The sequence below is a fragment of the Oncorhynchus keta genome, chromosome 35, assembly GCF_023373465.1.
Source record: "Oncorhynchus keta strain PuntledgeMale-10-30-2019 chromosome 35, Oket_V2, whole genome shotgun sequence".
Taxonomy (NCBI): domain Eukaryota; kingdom Metazoa; phylum Chordata; class Actinopteri; order Salmoniformes; family Salmonidae; genus Oncorhynchus; species Oncorhynchus keta.
The window spans coordinates 54,789,675-54,817,172 of record NC_068455.1 but is presented as its reverse complement, the minus strand read 5'-3'; the positions used below and the strand labels follow the sequence as shown (position 1 = coordinate 54,817,172).

Genomic DNA, 27,498 nt, shown 5'->3' with positions numbered 1-27,498 from the left:
AGATGGTGAAGCGTGATTAATCACTTCAGAGAACGCGTTTCCAGAGTCCAATGGCGGCGAGCTTTACACCACTCCAGCATTGCACATGGTGATCTTAGGCTTGTGTGTGGCTGCTCGGCCATGGAAACCCATTTCATGAAGCTCCCGGACGAACAGTTATGTCGCTGTTGCTTCCAGAGGCAGTTTGGAACTCGGGAGTGAGTGTTGCAACGAAGGACAGACGATTTTTTAAAGCGTTTTTGTGCTTCAGCGGCCCCGTTCTGTGAACTCGTGTGGCCTACCACGTCGCGACTTATGCTCCTAGACGTTTCCACTTCACAATAACAGCAATTACAGTTGACCAGGGCAGCTCTGTCCACATACTCTATATATAAAAAAAAAAGTATGTTTATTGACAGCGTCAAGCAACAGAAAATCAAATTAAAATACTGTTTGACTTAAATGGTTGCAAGTTACATTTCTTTGCCCAAAACCATGTGTTTTGTTTCCATTTATGGCATTTATGTTTTACTGTTCAACACCGACTGATGAATCTGGCGCTTCAATGCAAGCAACAAAGGAGTTGAATCTGGCACACTGGACCAAGTTCAACTTTATAGTATTTTCCACTAAAATAAAAAAAGGTATGTAGCCACGTGCCATCGGCTGCAGTGACAATGTGCAGCAGACATAGAAAACTTTCCTGTCACACAAAACAAACTTACTGCTGCAAAATTGGGACTGATAGATTTGTCATTGAGAGCGAGAGAAATCAAGCGACAAAAAGTGAGCAAGAGATGGCGCAAGGGAGAGACGTGGAAGTACAGAGAGAGAAAGATGAGAAAAGACTCCGTGGCAGAATGAGACATGAAAAAAAAAAAAATTGCATCGTGGTCTTTAAATTTTCTTAGCTAGTTTGTTTTACATTCAAGTTGAACTGGAGCCACAGCAGACAGACCTAAGGGGGGAGAACATACATTATTCTAAGGTTCAGACCGACTGTGCTAATAAAACAAAGTAAATCTCAGCTGACTAGCAGATATAAATCCTACATTTTCATATTCTTGAAAACACTGGAATCAACAGCTAATGACTGTTTTGTTTATTTTGTTCTTTTTATTTCACCCAAAATATATGACGCTGTCTGTAAAGATTAATTCTATATTTATTTTCTCTCTGATGAAATGTAATGAATCTATTAACAATCTGAATGTCACAGGAATTCAAGCATGCAATAAAAACCAGAAAAACAAACATTCTTTTAAAGGCCTTAACCCATAGTCATGAGGTCATAGGTGTTGGGTCTGACAGTAGTGATTTAAAGTGGGTATTTTCCATAAAGCCTACTTTTAGCCTACTCTGAGGCAAATCTATGTCCATTGATTTCCCATACTATCCAAGCACCAGTCCATTCAAGTCTTCAAATCAATGAGCAGGACAATCCTGTAAGACAGATTGTGTGTCAATCCCTGAGATCTGACCATCTAGAAGTCTTTCACACAAAAAGTCACAACAATAAAAAAAGTCTAATCCTCCCCCTTTCTTTTCAGAGCTTCCTCTTCTTCGCTTTCTTCTTCCGTCTCTTCTTGGCCAGGTAGTTAGTGAAGAGGTTAGTCTCCCTGTCGTCTTCATCCTCTTCCTCCTTGTACCAGGGTCCCCAAACCCCTCCGTTAAAGTTAGGGTTGGAGCGGGAGTCTTTAGCCGGGTAGCGCACCGGGATGGCCGTCCTATTGTACTGTGCTAGCCTCAATAGCATCTTCTTCACTATGTGTGGGTAGTGTAGTGACAGGTCCACTCGTTCATAGGGGTCTGCTGTGATGTTGAACAGCCAGATGGACTTTCCTCGGTCCCAACGGATGCGTTCGTTATGCCAGCGGTTGGTCAGAAGTTGACTGGAGAACGTCTGCGGAGGGACCCAGTCGCTGTAGCCCGGCACCCCAGTAAGGAGCTTCCAGTGACCGACCCGGAGGGCGGCACGGATGGCCGTGTTCCAGAGGCCGTAGCCGGCCTTCCAGGATCCATTCTTGGCCTTAGTGTAGATAGGGTCAATGTTGTGTAGGATGTCCTGTCGGGGGGACGGACGGCCCTCGCTGATGGCCTCCCACACGTCGTACCCGTCCAGGTTGAGGTCTTCGTCCAGAGTCCCCTCCCCCAAGGACACCAGGGTGGGGAACCAGTCCGTGATGTGAATCAACGCCCGACTTTGGGTCCCCTTGTTCACAAGCAGGGGACTATGGACGAAGCCTACGGCCCGGATGCCCCCCTCCCAGTAAGTTGCCTTGCTCCCCCTCAGTGGCCAGTTGTTGCCCCCGGCCATGGGCTGGCCCCCGTTGTCTGACGAATACACTATCACTGTATTGTCATAGAAACCATAGAGCTTTAGCGCCAGCGTGAGGTTGTGGATGGCCTCGTCCAGGCAGGACACCATGGCGGCGTACTTGCGACGATGTAAGTTAGGGATGGACTTGTAGCGCTCCAGGTAGAGAGCGGGCACCTGTAGCGGGGAGTGGACCGCCTGAAAGGCCAAATAGAGGAATAAGGGTTTTTGAGGGTTGTGGTGAGCCAGGATGTCCACAGCTTTTTGGGTGAACATCAGGGTTGAGTATTGGCCCCTATCTTGTTCCCAGGCCGCCTCCTCCCCTTCATAGAGATCATAGCCACACATGCCAGGGCCGTCACATTTATAATGGCTATAGTAATCACCGCTACCCAGCAGGGACCCAAAGAAGGTGTCGAAGCCACGCTGGGTGGGCATGCAGCCGCGTTTGTAGAAGCCCAGGTGCCACTTGCCCACCATGTGGGTGGAGTAGCCCGCCTGCCGGAGTTTTTGTGGTAGTGTGACGTTCTCCAGGGGCAGACAGTTGGCCTGGGTGGGCCTGATGACCGAGTGCTGGAGGCCCGTGTGGATCTGATACCTGCATGGGACACAGAAGAAATGGTGTTAGTCAAATCAACCAATCAAATCTTATCTATGACTTTTTTTTTCCCACAAAGAGAAAGCCAAGGCGACAGTGGCTAGGAAACACTTCTAGTTTATCTAAACATTGAGAAGAACCAGTGTTTAAAAAAAATACCATCCTCATCTGGCTGGCCAGAGTATCCAAAACAAGTCACATCATAAAGCATTTGCTTACATTTACAGCTGAATATAATATAGTTGCAGTATTATGTAATGACAGGTTCATACATACGCCGCCATGACTCTGCTGTGGTGTTTGGACATTTCCTACCTCCACTTTTTTCTCCGCTTGAATTGTAAAGGAGTTTCATGGCATATGATGTGCACACAAATTGCTCCGCATAGGGAAAATAGGCTATATTGGATGAAAATATTTGGACAATTTCAACACGCTACTGTATACATTTCCAATAAACTAAACCAAACTCTCCCAAGGTTCTGGTAAATCCATTTAAAAGTTCATGCAGATCAAGTATCTAAAACAACAATGAATCCTTTCACAGGCCATTTAAATGCAATGAGACAGCACAGAAAACAGCTTTGCGTAACAGATTACACACATTATGCAATCTAATTGTAATTACAATGGACTTAGTCCAAAGCAAACAGGTTTAAAATGACAGTTGACTGCTTGGGCTAACACGGGCCGGCAACCAGAGAACATAGTGATGCTTGACAGGAGATGTCCAAGAGCAATATGCCAGAGGATGTCGTGGTAATAGTGGTGGGTATCTGGGGGCGAAGAGTGTCAACACGGAAAACCCATCATTCAAGAGTCAAGGCAAGCCAGGAAACGAGAGTTGTGACCTGAAACTAACGATGTTCCTAACTTTCTATATTGCGATGGCCATTTTGGCAACGATCGAGACGGAAAAGAAAGACGAATTGTGTCGACTTTGCCTTGGTGTCTCCACGAGGCCGGTGTTATGAGAGTGACAAGAGTCTTTGTGTAGAACAGACCGGAGTTCCCGAAAAAGGACCACCTGCCTATTGTCATGAGCAAGGAAATAGTCAACAATCAAAAAGTCCAGAGGTAATCGTTCCCCTAGTGGTAACGATCAAACCCCAGACAAACCAAAGTTACTGTGTGTGCCGTATATCTGTTGACACAGCTACTGCCTATGTACACACGTCTTACTCTGAAAGCATCTCTTTGTGCTTCGCGAGTACCTAAACCAGTCGGTGATTGTATTTGGCAGTGGGAATAAGGGTCTGTTTCGTCATATCAGACCATGTAAATACTGCAAACGTTGGTTTTAAAATTGAGCACTTAAGTCTCGGGAATGTAATCAAGGAAGGCAATATTCTGTTAGTAACGTGAAGTCAAAAGCTGCACCTACCTTCATGTACAATGACATAGTGACTGATTCCTGGCGAGGTTACCCATGCTCGACCCCGGGAGCAACAAAGCTAGTCTTATTTTAAAAGCGGGTCCTCCGATGTCGAGGTGACGGCCCGTCTTGGCTCAGAAAGTGAAGCAGCCTGGGACGTTGGAGCCGGTCTCGGTAGTAATTACGTCCGACCCTCCTGTGCTGCTTTTGGACGGAGAAAGCCAGGCTACCTCAAATCCATCATCGTCCTTTACTTCGCTCTCATCCCTCTTTCTCTCCTGCTGCCAATGGCAAAACAGGCAACCACTCACTAAGGCGAGGTAGAGAAAATAAGAAGTTGGTGTGCACTTTGAAAAAAAAAAAAAAAAGGAGGCTTTGGCCAGAAGGAAGCCAGGAGGTGGACAATCGAACCTAAGGCTTCCTTAGCAGGGTCTATACTTTTCACAGCGGTAGTGCAAGCACTGCAGCTCTCTGTGCAGAGTCACTCCTGGGGATCCAAATCTATGCTTTTCATGTGGAATTATACCTCCCCTCACACAAAAACAACCCATGCTTACACAGAGTATGTACATGTACGCACGCGATCCCCTCCACACAGCACAGCTTGGCTGGTCATCGTCCTACGCTTGAAGTAATTGGTCGGTGCTGCTGGTTCAGTTTGGGCTAGGTTTGCGATGTGTAGGATCTGCAGGTTAAAGCGGCAGGAGTTGATTTTTAAACCTTTCCACGGCCCCCCCCCAAAAAAAACACTCGCTTATGAAGTGCAAATACTGTGGAGTACACACTACAGTAACACCTTGCCCTTGACTTAACTTTAATAATTTAAAAAACATGGACTGGCCTAAGTGTTTTAGGGAAACTGGCTAATAATTCCCTTGAGAAACTGAAAGTTAGAAATGCTGTTGAGTTGATGAAACACAGGGATGTTCTAAGAGGTTTTAGACTTAATTGGTTATTCCCTGAGGTACATGTAATTCACTTAATACTGTCACACATTATTAAACAGTCAGACACAAGCTGAACAGTTTGCAAAATGGCATAATGATTGGTGTGTGTGTGTGTGTGCACAAGCTGTGTTTGTATGTGTAAAGCCGCTATGTGCGCATGTTTGTAAGCTTATTTGTGCATGTGTGTGCGCGTATGTCTGTGTGCTTGTTTGTATGCTAAAATGACAGAACATGGTTTTGCTAATGGACCTCGGGAGAGGGTAATGGCATAGTCTCTCTGGCAGTCCAGAACTCCCTACCATACAGTATTCTATGCCTCAGGAGTCATTCAGGTGGGAGGACCATCTTACTGAACAGCTCTTTCTCCTCCTCCTACAATTCACTGCGTGGCAGATGTGTCTCAATGAACGCTGCGCAGTCGCTATGGTAGTAAAATAGCGTCGTTCACAACACACCTCCCACTGGGCACACACACACACACACACACACACACACACACACAGGTGAATCAGCGCCGTTTCCACGTCATTTCAATTCAATTACGTTGAACCTACATGGACCAGACGTTGAATTGACATCTGTAGCCAGTGTGCTGGTGGTAGTGTTGTTGTTTGGTCCCATCGCCAGCAGACTGTAGTGGAGTTACATGCAACACGCAGGGATAGAGTCATAAGTAGAGTATATACACCCAACATCTGGCATCCACAACCTAAAGATCCTCTAGTGTCTTTTGAAAGGAGAATGACTGTAGCATATGGGTTAACCTTTTACTGCAGTGGGCTAAAAATCAGGGTCACACAAGAGTTGTTCTTGGTAGTCTTAAAAACACATTTACTTCGAAACGGGAGTGTACACCTCACACACACACACACACACACACACACACACGGTTATGGGCTTACAAAAAGAGGAAGACGCCTGTACCATGTCAGATATAGGGCGTCCCAATATTACACATCACAAAACCGTTAAGTATAAAAGTATGTACAAGTATAAAAGCATTTAACAAACACTCCACTAGGTCATTTTGACTGCAAGAAAGACCTACGTAGGTCTGAGTGGCTCCTAGGATTCTTTTTTAAGTATTTTATTTTACCTTTATTTAACTAGACAAGTCAGTTAAGAACAAATTCTTAACTGACAGTGGGAACACTGCCTTGTTCAGGAGCAGAACAACAGATTTTTACCTTATCAGCTCGGGCATTCGCTCTTGCAACCTTTCGGTTACTAGTCCTACATTTACATTTACATTTAAGTCATTTAGCAGACGCTCTTATCCAGAGCGACTTACAAATTGGTGCATTCACCTTATGACATCCAGTAGAACAGTCACTTTACAATAGTGCATCTAAATCTTACGCTCGAACAACTAGGCTACCTGCCACCCCACTAGGCTACCTGCCACCCCACTAGGCTACCTGCCACCCCACTAGGCTACCTGCCACCCCACTAGGCTACCTGCCGCAAACAAGTGAAGTGGGGCAGTTTACAATGCTATATAAACTTTAAGATGTAAGATCTAACATGCGAGTGAATCAGAATTAATCTGAGGATAGAAATTATAAATCTAAAACGCTAACCATTCAGTGGGGCACTACTACGGGATCTGGGATGACAACCAGATTGCGTGTTGCTTTCACGTGGGTCTGGGATGATCACGTCTCACCTGTTAGTGGTCTGAGTAGGGGCCTCTCAAAAATCGCCACAACAAAACACACTGGGGGGTAGAGATCATTAACTGGATCCAATTAACTAATATAGTGATGGAAAAAAATAAGCCAAGGGAAAAGCAACATCTGTCTTTGGGTAGAGACCAGAGAGACGATCAAGCAAGCTATTTTGGTGGTCCATGGTGGAACTTGGCGCCGAGCGCGTAGGCTTTGACGAGAGCTGAATCTGAACCCCAATTGCCATTATATAGTCAGTGACATACGTCGAAGTGAACTCAAGACTTCACAACTGCAGATAATAAATGTGCAGAGAAAACTTTAGTTGCCATCTATATGCCATCTATATGCCATCTCTCTGTTTAGCGCTTTTCACAAGCAATTATACGTCCATGTTTACTCTTCATTTGCCCATAAATGTCTATTTTTTTAAAAAAGTGCTGTTTCTGGAGGGTTTTCTGCTCCATTATCTTCATTCTCAGCCAGACGTGGACCAGCTTGTATACATTCCACTGGCGTATAAGATGAGATTTTCCATTCCTTCAAACTTCATTTGTTTTTATTTGTCCAGCTTCGTATTAAAAAGCCCAGGATTGAAATCTGGGATTGAGAGGAAGGGACAATGTCTCCCTGAGGGCATATTTTTCTTCAGATTTTTAAAGCCACAAAATCACAATGCAACAACACAGTTCGGAAAAAAAGGACAGATGCACGTCAGAGCTGTGTGTGTGTGTAATATAAGAGTCTCTTATGTGTTCATCCGAAAAGGTAGAGTGTGCCGTGTGAAAGAGAGCAAGTGTGTGTGTGTGTGTGTGTGAGCGCATGTGTGTTTCTGCGAGTGCGTATGCGTGTGACTGCACGAATTCATCTACGTATGAGAGAGAGTGTGTGAATTCACCATATAATCCTAACCCTCCAGAGAGTCTTATGGGATGCTGGTGCTCACATACCAAAAGGTTACAGGCGTGTAATGAGAATGTCACGCTACGCAGTCTCTCATCCCTAAACAGATCAGTCATCTAAAACAAAAGCTCTTGACGTGGACTGGAATTCAAAAGTATCCTGGTCTATATCTATGGCATTTCAAGGGAATGGGTCATTGACCTTGAATTTGTGTGGGTCTTGAGTGGTTGAAGGACATTTCTGCTTTCTAGTCTTTTATGGGCCCGTACATTTAAAAAAATAATAATAATAATAATAATAATGACTGGAGTAGTGAGCGTATTCAATGTGCCTCCCACCCTGTCGCATACAGCCCGTTTACAGACCCTCATTAACATCTTATGGCACGAGCTCATGGTTCTTCCCTACTTTAAGTCCATAATCAACCAAATTACAGTACAGCCACAATCTCAAAACACCCATTGTAAATCACACTCGCTATCACCCTGGTTTATTTATACACAACCGCTGGGCCGCTGGAGCAACAAATCACAACAAGCCATTAAAACACAACTCAACAAGTGCAGCTTGCAATCACAGAATCCCACAAGGCACAACGGGGATACCACTACTAGGCTACACAACCACTGGGTTCTAGGCCTATACCAGGTTTCAAACAATCACTATCCCTGGGCCTGGGCCCGGGCCCGGCTCCATGTGCCAACCCCACGGAACTGTTCCACGTCCTCCCCACATATGGTTCGAATAAGCAGCCTCTCCTCGGCTCTCGAAAGCTAATGAAATTTAGCCTTGGAGCGGTGTGGGTTCCCTCGCTTATTCCCTTCCTCCCTTTCGACTTGATCCGACTGGACCGCCCCTTCAATCGCACTTCTGCTGCGCCCTCTTTGGCACTCGTCCTCTTTAACCCATCCAGGACTCAAAACACTATAGATTCCCAAGCTCTTATCCAGACCCTCCCTTAAACCTTCATTCCCTTATTCACACGTTGACCTTGCTTCACATATCCACAGGTTCACTTCGTCAAGCGACCCAGTATGCATTCGCTCTGCAACCCAGTGTGCTGGGATGGAGTGAGTGTATAGGGTGAAGGAAAGGGTAGAAGGTGCAACAAGAGTGAGGGTACAGGGTGAAGGAGAGCGAGATGTACAAAGAGAGAGCGACAGCTCAGTGAAGCGACATGGGGATGGGTGAGTGAGAGGGGAAGCTGGGCGACTGTGGACAGTCTCTGCATGGGGTCTGGAGAAGTGGAAGGTGAAACTTGACTGGGGTGAGAGGGCAAAAAGGGGAGAAAAAAGAGAAAAAAAAAAAAAAAAAAGAGTAGCTCTGTGCAATTAAACCACGGCTCTGCCCGCGGTTTGTTAGAGTTACAACTTACAGCGCCTTGACACCAAGACAGCACAGTGTTTGGTTTCATGAAGCTGCCTTTATCCACATTGGTGATGTCCTCCACGCAACCCAGAAGCCACTGTGGGGCACATTCCTGATCATTTGTTTGTTGATGGATGGAGGTTCATCGGCGATGTGGGCCTTTGATAGCTAAACAGAATGTAGCTTTACGCCGATTCCACCGGAGTCATCCCCCGTGGGAAGTAGAAAGAGAGGAACTGATAGAGGTGTGTGAGAGAGAAAAGAAAGCGTTTCGGGAGATGGGGGGGGGGGGGTTAATTCTGGCTATTTTCTCAATAGTTTTTATTCAGACTAGTCACATAAATCTTTATAAAAAGGAGTGCGTCTGAGAATGTAATAGTGAATGTAGACTACAGCAACGAGACATAATTCAAGTCCATTTTAACACTACCTGACAAACAGCTGCGAGGTTGTGAAGTTTCCAAAGTTCTGGCAAAAATTCAATCAGTTGTCTTTTATGAATGCCTAATTCCACATCTGTGTACTAAACACCTTTGACAGAGGCCACACATCAGCTCTGTCCGGACACGTTTTGTCGTCATGTCTCTCAAGCTGTGAAATACGCACATCTTTGATACTATCGGGTGTGTTTACAAAACTTTCAGAAAAATATCCTTAGTCCTATCTGCTAGACAAGGCGGTTAAGTTATTTCAGAGAACCTGGTCTTGAGCACCAGCCAGTCTCATACGCATTTCCACAGACATAGTCCACATTCTTAGACTTTAATAAGGAATGCCATAACCGCTGCCAGGTCAATGCAACCTATGCCCTTTCCTTGGTACAACTCCTCACTTTCCCAGGAGTGAATTACTGAGTAGTAGAGTGAGAGTTCATGGGGTTTGAAGAGCCCTATAAGTCAAGGGCTGTTGTTGAACTTGGGAGGCAAATGCTCAACTGAAGCCTCAATTTTGTTTTTTCTGCCGCTGCCCTGAGGAAAACCAGAGGTCGAGGTGCTTCGATTCAGAGCTGCCGTAGCAATTTCTTATGCAGCACCTGTCACTGGGGGGGCTTTACCTTTGTACGAACAGCAGCAGCACAAATGGGGTTCACTTGTCTGTCTCCATCTCTTCTCCATTACTGACCCCATAACTTTCTCCTCTCTCAGTCTAAATAACATCATGATTTTTTCTGCATAGAAAAGTATTGGGCAGGTCGCTTAAGGGTATTTTTAGGCCGCCTATGTCCAAACAGTAAAAAAAAAATATATATATATATATATACACACACACACACACACACACACACACACACACACATTTTGGGATGGAATATTTTCTGAGTGTAAACTTATATAAAAGTATGTATAAGAGAACTAACAATCAACTAAATAAACAGCCTGGTCTCAAGACTAGATGTAAATATCTGAAACACTCAAATTAGTATGATATGTAACCATAGCAAGCGTAACATAAGACAGATGGTTACTTAAGGCAAAAACATGGTGGTTGATCAGGGTGGGCGTATAATGTGAATGTGGAGAGGTGGGACAAAAGTCGTGAGTCTGAATCACAACACGGACAACTTAGCATTTTAGCTACTACTATACTTAACACATTTTTTTGCTACTTTGCAACTACTTAGCATGTTTTACTAACCCTTCCCCTAAACACTTTTAGCTAACCCTTTAACCTAACCTTAGCCTAGCTAATGTTAGCCAGCTAGCTAGAATTCACAACATATCATACATTTAGCAAATTCACAAGATATAATACAAATTGTAATACAGAATATACAAAATGCTCTGAGACCAGGTTGAAATGAAAGCTCGACAGTCAGGGAGAATCAAATTAAAATTATGCATTCAGGGGTATTTCTGTCATGGTATGGGGCCCCTGTTGATTTTATAATGTTTGAGTCACTCAGATAGCGCAAGACACGGCAAAATGTGTAGTACTGCAGGAAATTTGCTTTCAAACTGCAGTTTCTCTCTCAGCCTCATGGCCCACAGGAGGGCCTTTACAATTTTAAATGGATTTTAATGAGGTGAAGACAGAAATACATTTTTAAAGAAAGCTGCGATTTCAGTGGCTGGGTCAGTCTTGCATGCTGCCACCACCTGATCTCTGCAAATGAAGGACCTGAGGCCAGAAGACAGTGGGCGCTTGTGTGTGAAGGATCAAGTCTGGGCCTCTCTCTGGTATCCACGTGTTGCATTAAAAGCAAAAGGGCGAGTGGTTGAGTGGGACAGACAACATTTGACCTGGCCATCTCTAATCCTGCACAACAAGCCGAGTGGATTGAGTCGATTCTGGAAAACTCACGACTCAAAAGACCATTGTCACCATCACAACGATCGCTTCTCTTTTTAGGACCAGTGACCGGAATGATAGTGTGTGGGCATGGTAGTAGGAGGGGGCCCAGCGGGGTTTAGAGAGATTGTGACGTTTGTGCAGGCCTACTCCTGGACTAAAAAGCACATTGAAATGGAGATTGCTAACACAGTCCAGGACGAGGCTTCATCAGCCTTCATGCAAGATTATTTTCTTCAGACAATCCTTCCACCGAAAAGGCTCAACAACAGCTCTTACTATGCAAACACAGCAGACGAAACACATGGTAATATATTTATTTCTCACCAGAATAACGCACTCACCTCGTCCCTGCAATGCCCAGTCAGTGGCAGTGCCATGGGGGGAGGGAAAAGGAGGAGGAAATGGCTGACATTACCTCAACTTGAACTTCATTACCATACATGTCAACATGCCCCGGGATATCTGGATATTTTGACCTGTCAGTCCCCTGGGTATAACTTAATATTTACGAGGCATGACAACCTGTCCATCTAGAGACCGTTGAGAAGAAAAATAATAATTCAAACTACAGCCCTCTGGTGTATAGCTGTGGTTTACAATTGGGGCGCAACAATAACAACTGGAATTTAAATTGAGCGTGTGTATGGCAAGGGGTCAGACTCCGTTGATTGCCACGCCAACCAACCCAAAACAATTACGCCTCAAAAAAGGGACCCTAAGCGGCGAGCAAAAGTTCAGAGATCACAACAACCACCCTTTCAGCACGATATTCAAGTTACTATATTGCAGGCCACAAAAGGGGAAAAGCATTGACATCTTGACATTTTAACAGCCCTATAGAATGGATCATGGGACAGACATCTGCTGAAATCCCACCGCAAAGGCATGGAAGGGAAATCCAGTCTGGTCCCTCCAATATACAGCACATAGCAGTACCCTAGCTCTCCTCACATTTCTATCCATTAGTAAAAACACAAACACAAAGGGCCCTTAATCTCCTCTTTGGAGGACACCTTTCTGTTTCAAAATATAGATTTAAAAAAAAATTTAAACACCACCACTCCTGCAATCATCCTTTCAGGAGTAGCCTGGTAACACAACAGTATATACACCCCGACATTTCCATATGTACAACGGGGGTGGGTGGAGTGGGCAACATGGGAGACACTTTTTTTTTTTTCATAATTTGCCAGAATAGGTGCCCAGGCAGACACTATAGGCGCAACTGAACGATCACATTTACATGAGTACTCGGACTCTTTACTCAGTACTTTGTTGAAGCACCTTTGGCAGCGTTTAGACTCGAGTCGTCTTGGGTATGACGCTACAAGCTTGGCACGCCTGTATTTGGGGAGTTTTTCCAATTCTTCTCTGCAGATCCTCTCAAGCTCTGTCAGGTTGAATGGGGAGCGTCACTGCACAGCTATTTTCACGTCTCTCCAGAGATGTATGATTGGGTTCATGTCCAGGCTCTGGCTGGGCCACTCAAGGACATTCAAAGACCTGTCCCGAAGTCACTCTTGGCTGTGTGCTTAGGGTCGTTTTCCTGTTAGAAGGTGAACATTCACCCCAGTCTGAGGTCCTGAGTGCTCTGGTTTTCATCAAGGATCTCTGTGTACTTTGCTCCGTTCATCTTTCACTCAATCCTGACTGATCTCCCAGCCACTAAAAACATTCCACAGCATGATGCTGCCACCACCATGCTTCACCATAGGGATGGTGCCAGGTTTCCTCCAGACGTGACGCTTGGCATTCAGGCCAAAGAGTCTAATTTTGGTTTCATCAGACCAGAGAATCTTGTTTCTCATGGTCAGAGTCTTTAGGTGACTTTTGGTAAACTCCAAGCAGGCTGTCGTGTGCATTTCACTGAGGAGTGGTCTAGCCACTCTACCATAAAGGCCTGATTGGTGGAGTGCTGCAGAGATGGTTGTCCCATCTCCACACAGGAACTCTGTCAGAGTGACCATTGGATTCTTGGTCACCTCCCTGACCAAGACCCTTCTTCCCCGATTTCTCAGTTTGTCCAGGCAGCCAGCTCTAGGAAGTCTTGGTGGTTCCAAACTGCTTCCATTTAAGAATGATGGAGAGCACTGTGTTCTTGGGGACCTTCAATGCTGCAGAAATGTTTTGGTACACTTCCCCAGATCTGTGCCTTCACAATATCCTGTCTCGGAGCTCCAAGGACAATTGATTTGACCTCATGGCTTGGTTTTTACTCTGACATGCACTGCCAACTGTGGGACCTTTATATAGACAGGTGTGTGCCTTTCCAAGTCATGTCCAATCAATTGAATTTACCACAGGTGGACTCCAATCAAGTTGTAGAAACATCTCAAGGATGATCAATGGAAACAGGATGCACCTGAGCTCAATATCGAATCTCACAGCAAAGGGTCTGAATACTTGTGTAAATAAGGTATTTATTTTTAAATGATTTGCAAAAATGTCTAAAAAACCTGTTTTGGCTTTGTCATTATGGGGTATTGTGTGTCAATTGATGAGAAAACCCATTTAGGAATAAGTAACGTAACACAATGTGGAAAAAGTCACGGGGTCTCAGTACTTTCCAAATGCACTGCATCTGTAGCGTTTTCCTCTGTGGACCCAGACGGTTGCTATAGCGGCTCCACTTGCAGACAGTTAAGTTGTTACTGTGCATCTTTGTTCACCAGCACTCAATTGGGCATTTTGAAATGTGGATCTTGAAGCAATCAAATGTATTTCATAAAGCCCTTCTTACATCAGCAGTTGTCACAAAGGTGCTTATAAAAGAAACCGGGCCTTCAACAAGAAAAAGGGCAAGCGGTGCAGATTTAGAAGAACTAGTGGCTAGGAAAAACTCCTTAGAAGTGCAGGGACCTAGGAAGAAACCTAGAGAGGAACCAGGTGTGTGAGAGTTAGAGAGTGAGAGATGAAACAGCCGATTCAAAGCAGTCATTGTTGCACTTTATATTGTGTGCGGTTGCATGCATTTGGGTGTCTTGAGAACACACCGTAACTGAAGTCTGTCTGCATAGCCTTTCAAGTCACATCGCGCTTGCATGCAGACGTGGGATACTTCAAAGGGCTCTTCTATTATGCTCCAGTGAAACACAGTCATAACGCTCCAATGGACCTTAGTCTCGAGCAATTTAGCCAACAATTAAGCCTCCCATGCACAATTCATTTTGACGTTTGATCACCTCGCATGTATAGGGCAGGCTAATTAGTGGAAATAAGTAAATCAGTCTGAAGAAGAAGACAATAACCATCCCCCCCTGGGATGCAGGTGGAATGGTCACCTCTTGACTTTATAACACTTTAACACACTCAGTGCATTGGCCCAGCCTGGTCTCATAGATTAGACATAACATAGTAAACATACATACAGGACACTGAAATGAGTTAGTTAGATACTTTGCAACTTTCCACTTGGCTCCCCCTACCAACAGCTCTGTACCCCCCACAGCAACTTGCCCAAGCCTCCCCCATTTCTCCTTCACCCAAATCGAGACAGCTGATGTTCTGAAAGAGCTGCAAAATCTGGACCCCTACAAATCAGCCGGGCTAGACAATCTGGACCCTCTCTTTATAAAGGTATCTGCCGCAATTGTTGCAACCCTTATTACTAGCCTGTTCAACCTCTCTTTCGTATCATCTGAGATTCCCAAAGATTGGAAAGCTGCCGAGGTCATCCCCCTCTTCAAAGGGGGAGACACTCTAGACCCAAACTGTTACAGACCTATATCTATCCTACCCTGCCTTTCTAAGGTCTTGGAAAGCCAAACAGATCACCGACAATTTCGAATATCACCGTACCATCTCCGCTATGCAATCTGGTTTCCGAGCTGGTCATGGGTGCACCTCAGCCATGCTCAAGGTCCTAAACAATATCATAACCGCCATCGATAAAAGACAATACTGTGCAGCCTTATTCATAGACCTGGCCAAAGCTTTCGACTGTCAATCACCGCATTCTTATCGGCAGACTCAACAGCCTTGGTTTCTCAAATGACAGAGTTCAGTGTGTCAAATCGGAGGGCCTGTTGTCCGGACCTCTGGCAGTCTATGGGGGTGCCACAGGATTCAATTCTCAGGCAGACTCTTTTCTCTGTATACATCAATGTCGTCGCTCTTGCTGCTGGTGATTCTCTGATCCACCTCTACACAGACGACACCATTCTGTATACTTCTGGCCCTTCTTTGGACACTGTGTTAACAACCCTCCAGACGAGCTTCAATGCCATACAACTCTCCATCCGTGGCCTCCAACTGCTCTTGAATGAAAGTAAAACTAAAATGCATGCTCTTCAACCAATCACTGCCCGCCCGTTTAGCATCACTACTCTGGACGGTTCTTACTTAGAATATGTGGACAACTACAAATACCTAGGTTTCTGGTTCGACTGTAAACTCTCCTTCGAGACTCGCATTAAGCAATCACCAATCCAAAATTAAATCTAGGACCGGCTTCCTATTTCACGCACCAGCAGGTATATTTCACTGGTCACCCCAAAGCCATTTCCTCATTTGGCCGCCTTTCCTTCCAGTTCTCTGCTGCCAATGACTGGAATGAATTGCAAAAATAGCTGAAGTTGGAGACATATCTCCCTCCTTAACTTTAAGCATCAGCTGTCAGAGCAGCTTACAGATCATTGCACCTGTACATAGCCCATCTGTAAATAGCCCACCCAACTACCAAACTTTGCACCCCAGTATCTCTACTTGCACATTCATTGCTAAATTGTAATTATTTCTCCACTATGGCCTATTTATTGCCTTGCCTCCCTAATCTTACTACATTTGCACACACTGTATATATACTTTTCTATTGTGTTATTGACTGTACATTTGTTTATTCCATGTGTAACTCTGTTGTTTGTGTCGCAATGTTTTGCTTTATCTTGGCCAGGTCGCAGTTGTAAATGAGAACTTGTCGTCAACTGGCCTACCTGGTTAAATAAAGGTCAAATAAATCAAATGTAAAAAAACTACTTAGCACTACCTAACCCTTTCCCTAACCGAACATCTATCAACCCAAAAGGTTGTGAGGTTGAATCTCACCACAGGCAACTTTATCATTTTAGCAACTACTTACTACTTTGCAAAGACGGTGCATGTTAACTAACCCTTCCCCTAACGCTTTAACCTAACTCCTAAACTCAACCCTAACCGCTAGCCTTGCTAACGTTAGCTAAAATTATTGTATGTTTTGCAAATTCATAACATATTGGACATTTTTTTAAATTCATAAAATATCATACGAAATGGGTAATGGACATCCACAAATGAATACATACCATACGAAATGTAACATACTGTGTCATACTAAATGAAGAATCTCGGATTTACGTACAGAATAATACGAAATGCTCTAAGACCAGGTTGACTGACCACAACTGAATACCCACGAGACAGGAGGTTCAACTCACCTGCCAGTCATCAATTGACTCCTGGAAGGGCTACAGAGAGGCTGCACATAGTAATTCTCCAGTTTCACTCCCTGCGCTGCCAGCCTGTCCAGAGTTGGGGTTTTGATCTCGGACCCATGGTAGCCCACGTCCCGGAAGCCTTGGTCATCAACCAGGATGAAAATTATGTGAGGTTGAGTAGTCTTGTCACGATTACTCACTCGGTTCTGCGAATTGCCATTCCAATTTCCCCACGACATCTGATAGCCACATGTCAGTGAAGTAAACGCGAATAAACTCGCCAGGACACTGAAGATAAACATCTTCATCCCCGACGTTTACACTGCATCAAAAACCAAACCACTCGAATCATGGTGTTAGTCTTGAGTAAAAATATATATATATAATTATGCGATTGTTGGTTTGCTACATTGCAACAAAGTTATTGGCAGTGGTTGTCATGGTGGACAACGAGCGAATGCGGTGGAGCGTTGCACATGTCCCGGTGTAGCAGCCCTTGGAAATTGTGTTAGCATTGTCCTCAATGGCCTACTCTCATACTCTAGCCCGATGACAACGTTTGTGTTCAGTAGCCGACGAGAATAGCAGTCCAGTCCTTTCAAATGCTGCAACACGCGTGTTTGAAGTCCCCACCATTAAAACGTTCATCCAAAGTTCTGCCACGCAAAACATCTTCCCGTCGGAATGCTCTATTCCTCGTTTGAAACGTGGCTCCTCTTACCAAAATCGTTGAATCAACTTCACTCAAAACTGTGTTGCATCAATCGCGAACCTCACTTGTGTTTCTTCTAGGACGTGAGAGATTTGACAGGTCCTTCTCTCTCAGCAACGAGTCTGTTTTAGAAACACCCGCTGGCAGCTGTAGGGGCTGCTCTTCCGTGTGTGCGCTCCACCATCAAAATCCACACATTTAAATGGATGGGGGAGTACAAAGAGCATTTGGATCAACCTATTGATTGGGTTGTGACAGTGTGGATTATACAACGGGTGGGTATAATCCTGAATGCTGATTGGTTTAAACCGCATTCCACAAATTTCCGTTGACTAAATCTATGACGTTTAAATGCCCATTTGCACTGTTCCGTCTGATCACGCAATCCACTGTTTTATCAGCCCAGCCAGGCAATTTATAAACTTGATCTCCACTATAAAAAGCATTAAAAAAATATTGAATCATTAGCTCATTGTTATGGATGTATCCAAATAGAAACAAATAGAAACAGTTCTTGCAAATGAAGCTACTTTGCTGTTATTCTGGCTTTTTGATTTGACTGTAAATTAGCCGTAGTTGGCTAGCTAGCATACAAGGGATAAGAACATTGCCAGCCAGTATGGCAATGTAACATTTAAAACGAATGACTGTCGTGTCCATAGATTCAGAACAAAAGGACTGAATGACTGTATGATCTGCCCCTGGAGACAGTCACAACGTTTGTAATAACAGTGTTGGGGAGATAAATAATAATCTATTGCAAATGGAGGAAAAACGTACGTGGTCTGTATTTTCATTTTAACATCTTTAAAACACAACAGTTGGAAGCATTCCATAATGCAGACTTCAACCAACACTCTGATGTCTAGATATGCCATTTATTTATGGAAGGCAATAACTCGATTGGATTTATAGTGGATGGGCATCTGTAGAGATTTGGACAGCTTTTTCATTTGAAGATCATTTAAAAAAATGTAAAAAAATGTAATAAGTCAACCACTAATCTAGTCTGAAGGCTAAAACTTCCTGTTAGTCCAACATACAGGAACACATGTGTCCTACTGCTTGATTATCCTATTGTATTTTTTCCCCCTCTGGCGTACCTTATGGCTCATGATGAACTAGGCTACCTCTCCCAATTTAGGAGTAGACTTAACCTCAGCTGAATGAATCCTTTCTCTGACGTTATCTCGTTCATTTTCTGAGGGGGATTAAGCAGTTGGTTAAACCAAGCAGTACTACGGAAGTAATCGTAGTATAAGTGGTGGGGAAAGTACTGTATTGTCATACTTGAGTAAAAGTAAAGATACCTTAATAGAAAAGTAAAAGTGAAAGTCACGCAGTGAAATAGTACTTGAGTAAAAGTAAAAAAGTATTTGGCTTTAAATATACTTAAGTATCAAAAGTAAAGGAATACATCATTTCTAATTCCTTATATTAACCAAACGAGACAACACTATTTTTTTGTTTGTTTAATTTACGGATAGCCAGGGGCTGTCTCCAACACTCAGACATCATTTACAAAGGAAGCATGTGTGTTTAATGAGTCCACCAGATCAGAGGCAGTTACCAGGGATGTTTTCTTGATAAATTGGACCATTTTCCTGTACTGTGTCACGGATTCCCCCGGTACTGCTGCTCATTCTGTTAACCAGTTCCGGAGGTCGGACGTCACTGATTGTGTTTGTATAAATGTGCCCTTTGTTTCCCCATTGGGCTGTCAATTATTGTTCCCATGTCCGTTGGTCGTGTGAGTATCTATGCGTTTGCGCAGCCTGTGCTGTGTGTTTTGTGCATTGTGTATTACGGGTCTCATCCCGTGTCGTTCTATGAGGTTTACCCTCGCTCTTTTGTTTGGGTACATCCTAGTGTCTTGTGGGTAATATGTACAAGTAAAGTGACTATGCATGGATAACAAACAGAGTAGCAGCAGTGTAAAAATGTGGGTGGGGTAGGGACAATGCAAATAGTCCGGGTACCCATTTAAGAGTCTTATGGCTTGGGGGTAGAAGCTGTTAAGAAGCCTTTTGGACCTAGACAGATCCCCCCACACAAAAAAAAGTACTTACACCACTGCTTAGTGTTATGATTCTCACTGAGTCTCATATAAAAAGTTGCGAGTTGAGGTGTCTGGGGAGGAGGGGTGTGGTTGTGTAGAGTGTGCTTTTGTGCCTGTGTGTAAATAAAGGTCACTCAAACAGACGGGGACTTTCTATGATCCAGTGAGCATTAATTAATGGACCCACATAATGACCAAGTGAGAAAGTGTCTGCGACGTGAATTCATTTTCTGCTCTGCAAACAAGGTTGACCGACACCAACTAGGAGAATGACTACAGAATGTCTACCAATCCAAGTTTGAATGTAATGAAGCACAAACTGTGACTGTACCCGCTCTCAGATGTACCTGAATAGGAGACCGTGTACGCTCTCTGTATATCTGACAAAACTGTTTCCTCTGTCACCATAGACTACAGGTCAAATGGGTCTGGGTGAGAAAACCCTAGGCCCGTTGAATAACTCTACCTTGGACAGACACACAGGCAAAAGTCCATTTCATTTTGTTCCAAAAACTAAATGTTGCGTGTTACTGAACTTGACCAGATGCCAAGAATGAAGTCGTCAGAGCCGTCATGTGTACTAAATGTCGATGAGAGGGGGATAAATCCCCTTGTCATTAAGGTTAAACCCCTGGGGTCTTAAAATCGCTGTGAAACTAATTCCTTGGAAAGAGGACTTGCAAAATTCTCCAATCTTCCAAAGCCAAGGGATTTTTCTGTATGCACACACACACACACACACACACACACACACACACACACACACACACACACACACACACACACACACACACACACACACACACACACACACACACACACACACACACACACACACACACACACACACTCCTTGCATCCTGTGCCATTGCATCACCATCGTGGGTGGGTCCGGTCGGTCGATGAGTAATGTGACTCAGCATGAGGTCATAGGCCCTCCTTCATAGTTCTGACCTCTCAAAAGTGGGTGGATGAGTGGATCATTGAAAACAACATCATCCTCTCTTTAAAGTGCAAATGCCCATGCATGTAGACCACCCCAAACTTACACTAGCAGACGCCGGGGACTGCCAACCCAACGTCTCTGTTCCAGGAACCAACCTCTCAGCACATTCCCACTGAGCTGTCTTCGTGCGTAATTGCCTCATTTTTGAGGTGACTCATTTTACAAGGCGTAGGGAGGGGAAGAGGAAAAGTCTTTTGATTTGTGGAAGTTTCTGTAATCGACCAGCCAACTTTGTGATCACTCTCTGTGCCCACTATTATAGACATTTACACGTGACTTCCTGCTTATAGAGGGCTGCAACGCCTATGGCCACATTGCACAGGTACAGTGTGTTAATATTTCCATATACTCAAAATGTTTTGACACTGAAATGACCCGTTTTGTTAGTAGTACAGAGGAGACCAATCTCCATGTTGTCTCCAAGGTGTTGACATTGAAGTCACCGATAGGCCAGCCAATGACTGAGCAGGATCCACATGATCTAAGGCACCCACCCGACAGCACTGTAATTGTGTCAGAGTGGGTTAGGGGGAAATACCAATGTGGCAAGTGGGGGTCCTAATGGGGATACAAGGTGTCGAAAGCATTCCACAAGGATGCTGGCCCATGTTGGCTGGAGATCCTTTGGGTGGTGGACCATTCTTGATACACACCGGAAACTGTTGAGCGTGAAAAACCTAGAAGCATTCTTGACACAAAACGGTGCGCCTTGCACCGACTACCATAAAGGCACTTCAATATTGTGTCTTGCCCATTCATCCTCTGAATGGCACACATACACAATCCATGTCTCAATGCTTAGAAATCCTCCTTTAACCTGTCTTCATCTACAATGATTGATGTGGATTTAACATCAATAAGGAATCATAGCTTTCACCTGGATTCACCAGTCGATGGATGTCATGGAAATATACACTCGGTGTATATCACTGATCTGCCGATTTGAAGGGAATGTGAAACTATCTATGTAGCATGCTCCCATACTGTATGTGCTCTAGATAACTCTTCTATGGTGCCGTAGATAACTATTTTATGGTGCTGAGAACTATTCTATTGTGCTGTAGATAACTATTATATTGTGCTGTAGATAACTATTATATTGTGCTGTAGATAACTATTCTATTGTGCTGTAGATAACTATTATATTGTGCTGTAGATAACTATTCTATTGTGCTGTAGCTGATTCTTCTATTGTGCTGTAGATAACTATTCTATTGTGCTGTAGCTGATTCTTCTATTGTGCTATAGATAACTATTCTATTGTGATGTAGATAACTATTCTATTGTGCTGTAGATAACTATTCTATTGTGCTGTAGATAACTATTCTATTGTGCTGTAGATAATTCTTCTATTGTGCTGTAGATAACTATTCTATTGTGCTGTAGATAACTATTCTATTGTGCTGTAGATAACTATTCTATTGTGCTGTAGCTGATTCTTCTATTGTGCTGTAGATAACTATTCTATTGTGCTGTAGATAACTATTCTATTGTGCTGTAGATAACTATTCTATTGTGCTGTAGCTGATTCTTCTATTGTGCTGTAGATAACGATTATATTGTGCTGTAGATAACTATTCTATTGTGCTGTAGCTGATTATTCTATTGTGCTGTAGATAACTATTCTATTGTGCTGTAGATAACTATTCTATTGTGCTGTAGATAACTATTCTATTGTGCTGTAGCTGATTCTTCTATTGTGCTGTAGATAACTATTATATTGTGCTGTAGATAACTATTCTATTGTGCTGTAGATAACTATTCTATTGTGCTGTAGATAAGTATTCTATTGTGCTGTAGATAACTATTCTATTTTGCTGTAGATAACTATTATATTGTGCTGTAGATAACTAATCTATTGTGCTGTAGCTGATTCTTCTACATTGTTAAGCCATCCCTGATCTCAGGCATGATAATATGAGTGAACAAAAAACGGATATGGAGGTTTTGAGCACAGCCCAGATCTCAGTGACTTAAGCTCAGTCTCTGGGACAGGTTTAAAAGAGTGTCAATGCTAGTCTGTGACATGTGACGCAGCTTTATTCCTCCGAACCCTTTCCACCTCAACAGAGTGCACCTTCATCACACGCGATGGGGGGTCCGATCGAGTGGCCGACCTGACCATCTGGAAATAACTTATCTAACCCTCCGATAAATATAATGAGTCAGTCAGCTGATCTCTTGACTGCGTAGACAGGCGACCCCTGTGACCCCGCGGGTTATCCATTCCAAATGGCTGGCAAATCCAATCGCAGAGCGTTACGGTTATAAGGAGCTACAGGCGCTGCATGGCTCCCAATGAACGCAGGTTTAAACAACAGGAAAAATTGAGTTTCTTTCCTCTCAGTACAAATCAGCCAGCCAGCCAGCTCCTGCTCCTGTGTTTTAAAGGGCCCGACTGGGCGAAAACGAGCCTTTTTGTGAGCTTTGTGTCCGCCAAATGCGCCAATCATCTCCATTTGAAAAGGGGGAGAACTTAAGAAGTGTACTGTTCTAGTCAGGAGCAGACAATCAAGTGGAAACGGTGGTAAACTTGGGATATGGATTGTCCGAGCTCTTACAATGTCATTATTTCCGCATGGCGTTGTCAATATGGCTATGATATTATAATGTGAGAGGGTGTAGACCAACTCTGTAAAGGGTGTTTTAATGAGACGCAATGAGGAAATGATGCTTGTTTTATCACCTCTATCGTTGGGCTGCTGTCCCAGCCAACTCCCTGTTGCTTTGTTAGCATGTCAGACATGCCCCAGCACAGACGAGACAGCGCACCGACGCGGCTGAATGTAAAGGCCCCCTTTGCTCGTGCTCTGGTGAATCCAGGCATGCTTAGTTCCCTTCCCTGATAGAATCACTGTTTTGGCTATGCTCGTGTTGCTACGGTGGTGGACGAGAACAAACGCATGAAAAGTCTCACCTGTCACCGAGAGGTTGACGGAGAGAAAGGGGGGGGGGGACCCGGAGGTGCGACTTGCAATGGAGTCTTTGTCGAGACAGCCAAAATCGAGCATCGTCAGCCTTTTTTTTCCCAATACAAAATTCGATTGCTGAAATAAAGATCAGTGTTCCATGACTTTTAAAAAGCCAACGGTGAGGTAGTTATTTCCCCAATAGACCTACTCACTCTATTACATTCAGCTTTATTAAAACAAGATTTTTTTCGGGGTTTCGGCGCGTAAGCAGCAAGGAAGATGGACACAGAGACGGCAGCAGAAAGCGACGTGGCTTGACACCTTACGAGAGTGCTGATCGCGGCGAAGAAAAGGACGGACTGCAGTGTTTAGAAATATAGCCTGTTTCTCTCCAGACAGTCTGGCTGGCCCCTCAGGTGTTGAGGGAAAGGCATGCCTGCTAAGTGGACACCCATGCCGGTGTTATCTGATCTAAGGTTTACAGGTTCAGTTGTTTCATCTCCCTCGTCTCGTCTTTGTCTTCGCCTCCTCTCCTCTCCCCAACACACAACACAGCTGAGGCGATTGCGTCGCAAATGCTGCTGGAGCAATAAGCACAGCCGGAAAAAACAAGAGTACGGCGTTTCCAGCAGCAAACGACAAGCCAAAGATGTTATTAAGTCATGTAATGTCTGGTTTGTAATCTCACATCAAGAGAAGGTGTGAGGGAGGAAGGCGATAAGAATCTGACCAAGTCAGTGAGGACGAAATGGACGGAAAAAGACAGGGCAAATGAGTGAAAGATGAGGAGGAGAGGAAGGGGAGACGAGCGAGACGATTCAGTAGCTTCAGGGAGAAGCTCACTGTGGTCGGATTGGAGGACCGTTTGGCCAAATTTGACCTTTGACCTCTTAGCATATCCGGACAGACATTGGGCAGAGAACAGGGCTCTTGTGTTGGAAAAACAGGTAGGATTGCTACACACACTAACACACATGGACTCCATTGATTCATTATGTCACACGCTGTCTCGGGAACTCAAAGCTCAAAACTAAAATCACCAACCTGTCGAAATAATACCCAATATCCTAAACCAAGTTGACTGGTTAATAAATAAGTTAGCGCTCGGCTCAGGCCAACGCGGCCATGCGATTAGACGGCTTGTGTTGTTATTTCAGGGTGGTTTCTTTTGGCCACGCGCACAGCCCCAGTTAGTATGGCAAGTGCTTAATGTGTTATCCAGTTGGCTCGAAGGACTGGATCAACAAGACCTGTTTTCTCTCTGCGTACAATGAATTAGGGCGATACCCTTCGCCAGCAGTCCCCACAGGAGAGTCATCACGGTGAGTTCCAAAGCAAGACTCTGAAAAGCTGCACCTTGTCACATGTCTAGCTTTAGACATGATAAAGCCACCTACTTTTTTTTACACATAACTTAAAGGCAGAGGAGAGAGAGAGATACATTGATTTATAGGGGAAACGTTTCAGGGTCACTATTGAAGGCTGGAGTGTACAGTCTACTACTGGCTCTTGGCCAAGTGTTTCCCTTTGGTCTGGGTCTTCTGTTCTCCTCTTCAAAAATGTCTGCATCTCAGGACCTCTCTCTTTCTCTCTCTTTCTTTCCTTTCTCTCTCCTTTTCTCTCTCTTAGTGTAACAAATAAACACAAAGTAGAACAAATAAACAAGCATGGGCCCCCGTGAAAGAGAGGCAGAGAGAAAGAGGTGGTGAGAGAAAGAAGGAGAGAGAACAGCGAGAAAGAGGGGTAAGAGAAAGAGAGTGAGAGAGAGAGAGAGAACTGTTCCTGGCTGAGTAGAGATGTCTGGAGCTCCAGGTCGGTCCTGAGCTCCTGATTCCACTCCAGCAGCAGGAGGGAGAAGAGAGGATGGAAATGATGGAAAAGAAACAAGAAGTGGGAGGAAAGAAAAGCAAATGTGCAGGACAGGGGCTAGAGGAGAAGAGAGGGGTTAGAGGAGAGGGGCTAGAGGAGAGGAGAGGGGTTAGAGGAGAGGGGCTAGAGGAGAGGGGTTAGAGGAGAGGAGAGGGGTTAGAGGAGAAGAGAGGGGTTAGAGGAGAGGGGCTAGAGGAGAGGAGAGGGGTTAGAGGAGAGGGGCTAGAGGAGAGGGGTTAGAGGAGAGAAGAGGAGAGGGGTTAGAGGAGAAGAGAGGGGTTAGAGGAGAGGGGCTAGAGGAGAGGAGAGGTGCTAGAGGAGAAGAGATGGGTTAGAGAGGAGGGGCTAGAGGAGAGGAGAGGGGTTAGAGGAGAGGGGCTAGAGGAGAGGAGAGGGGTTAGAGGAGAGCGGCTAGAGGAGAGGAGAGGGGTTAGAGGAGAGGGGCTAGAGGAGAGGGGTTAGAGGCGAGGAGCTAGAGAAGAGGGGTTGGAGGAGAGGGGCTGGGAAAGAGGGGCTAGAGGAGAGGGGTTAGAGGAGAGGAGCTAGAGAAGAGGAGTTAGAGGAGAGGGGTTAGAGGAGAGGGGCTAGAGTAGAGGAGAGGGGTTAGAGGAGATGAGCTAGAGAAGAGGGGTTAGAGGAGAGGGGCTGGAGGAGAGGGGTAGGGAAAAGGGGCTAGAGGAGAGGGATCGGAGGAGAGAGCCTAGAGGAGAGGGGTTAGAGGAGAGGAGCTAGAGAAGAGGGGTTAGAGGAGAGGGGCTAGAGGAGAGGAGAGGGGTTTGAGGAGATGAACTAGAGAAGAGGGGTTAGAGGAGAGGGGCTGGAGGAGAGGGGCTAGAGGAGAGGAGTTGGAGGACATGGGCTAGAGAGGAGGGGCTGGAGGAGAGGGGTTGGAGAAGAGGGGCTGGGGGAGAGGGGTTAGAGGAGAGGGGCTAGAGGAGAGGGGTTAGAGGAGAGGGGCTAGAGGAGAGGGACTTGAGGAGAGGGGCTCGAGGAGAGGGGCTAGAGAAAATAAGCTAGAGGAGAGGGGTTAGAGGAGAGGGGCTAGAGGAGAGGGGCTAGAGGAGAGGGGTTGGAGGAGAGGGGCTGGAGAAGAGGGGCTAGAGGAGAGGGGCTAGATGAGAGGGGCTAGAGGAGAGGGGCTGGAGGAGAGGGGCTGGAGGAGAGGGCTATAGGAGAGGGCTAGAGGAGAGGGGCTAGAGGGGTTAGAGGAGAGGGGCTAGAGAAGAGGGTTTAGAGGAGAGGGGCTAGAGGAGATGGGTTAGAGGAGAGGGGTGAGAGGAGAGGGGCTTGAGGAGAGGGGCTGGAGTAGAGGGGCTAGAGAAGAGGGGCTAGAGGAGATGGGTTAGAGGAGAGGAGCTAGAGGAGAGGGGCTAGAGGAGATGGGTTAGAGGAGAGGGGCTGGAGGAGAGGGGCTAGAGGAGAGGGGCTAGAGGGGTTAGAGGAGAGGGGTTAGAGGAGAGGGGCTAGAGGAGAGGGGCTAGAGGAGAGGGGTTGGAGGAGAGGGGCTGGAGAAGAGGGGCTAGAGGAGAGGGGCTAGATGAGAGGGGCTAGAGGAGAGGGGCTGGAGGAGAGGGCTGGAGGAGAGGGGCTAGAGGGGTTAGAGGTGAGGGGCTAGAGAAGAGGGTTTAGAGGAGAGGGGTGAGAGGAGAGGGGCAGGAGGAGAGGGGCTGGAGGGGGAGGGGCTAGAGAAGAGGGGCTAGGAGAGATGGGTTAGAGGAGAGGAGCTAGATGAGAGGGGCTAGAGGAGATGGGTTAGAGGAGAGGGGCTGGAGGGGAGAGGGGCTAGAGGAGAGGGGCTAGAGGGGTTAGAGGAGAGGGGCTAGAGAAGAGAGGTTAGAGGAGAGAGGCTAGAGGAGATGGGTTAGAGGAGAGGGGCTAGAGGAGAGGGGTTAGAGAAGAGGGGCTGGAGGAGAGGGACTAGAGGAGAGGGACTCGAGGAGAGGGACTCGAGGAGAGGGACTAGAGGAGATGGGCTAGAGGAGAGGGGCTAGAGGAGAGGGGTAAGACAGCTGAATTGAAATGACAAGATGGTAGAGCAAGTAATAACAGGTAAGGAGAGGAGAAGAGAGAGAAAGAAAGGATT

At 45.4% G+C, this 27,498-nt stretch overlaps 1 protein-coding gene across 1 annotated transcript; it reads right to left on the bottom strand.

Annotated features, from left to right (window-relative positions):
* Positions 1-371: 371 nt before the first annotated feature.
* Positions 372-17,776, bottom strand: LOC118368636 (arylsulfatase J). The gene is made up of 2 exons (XM_035752901.2): positions 16,858-17,776; positions 372-2,894 (listed from the first exon to the last, which is right to left on the bottom strand). The coding sequence occupies exons 1-2, from the start codon at positions 17,163-17,165 to the stop codon at positions 1,526-1,528; spliced, it is 1,677 nt and encodes a 558-aa protein (XP_035608794.1). The 5' UTR covers positions 17,166-17,776; the 3' UTR covers positions 372-1,525.
* Between the last annotated feature and the right edge of the window lie 9,722 nt (positions 17,777-27,498).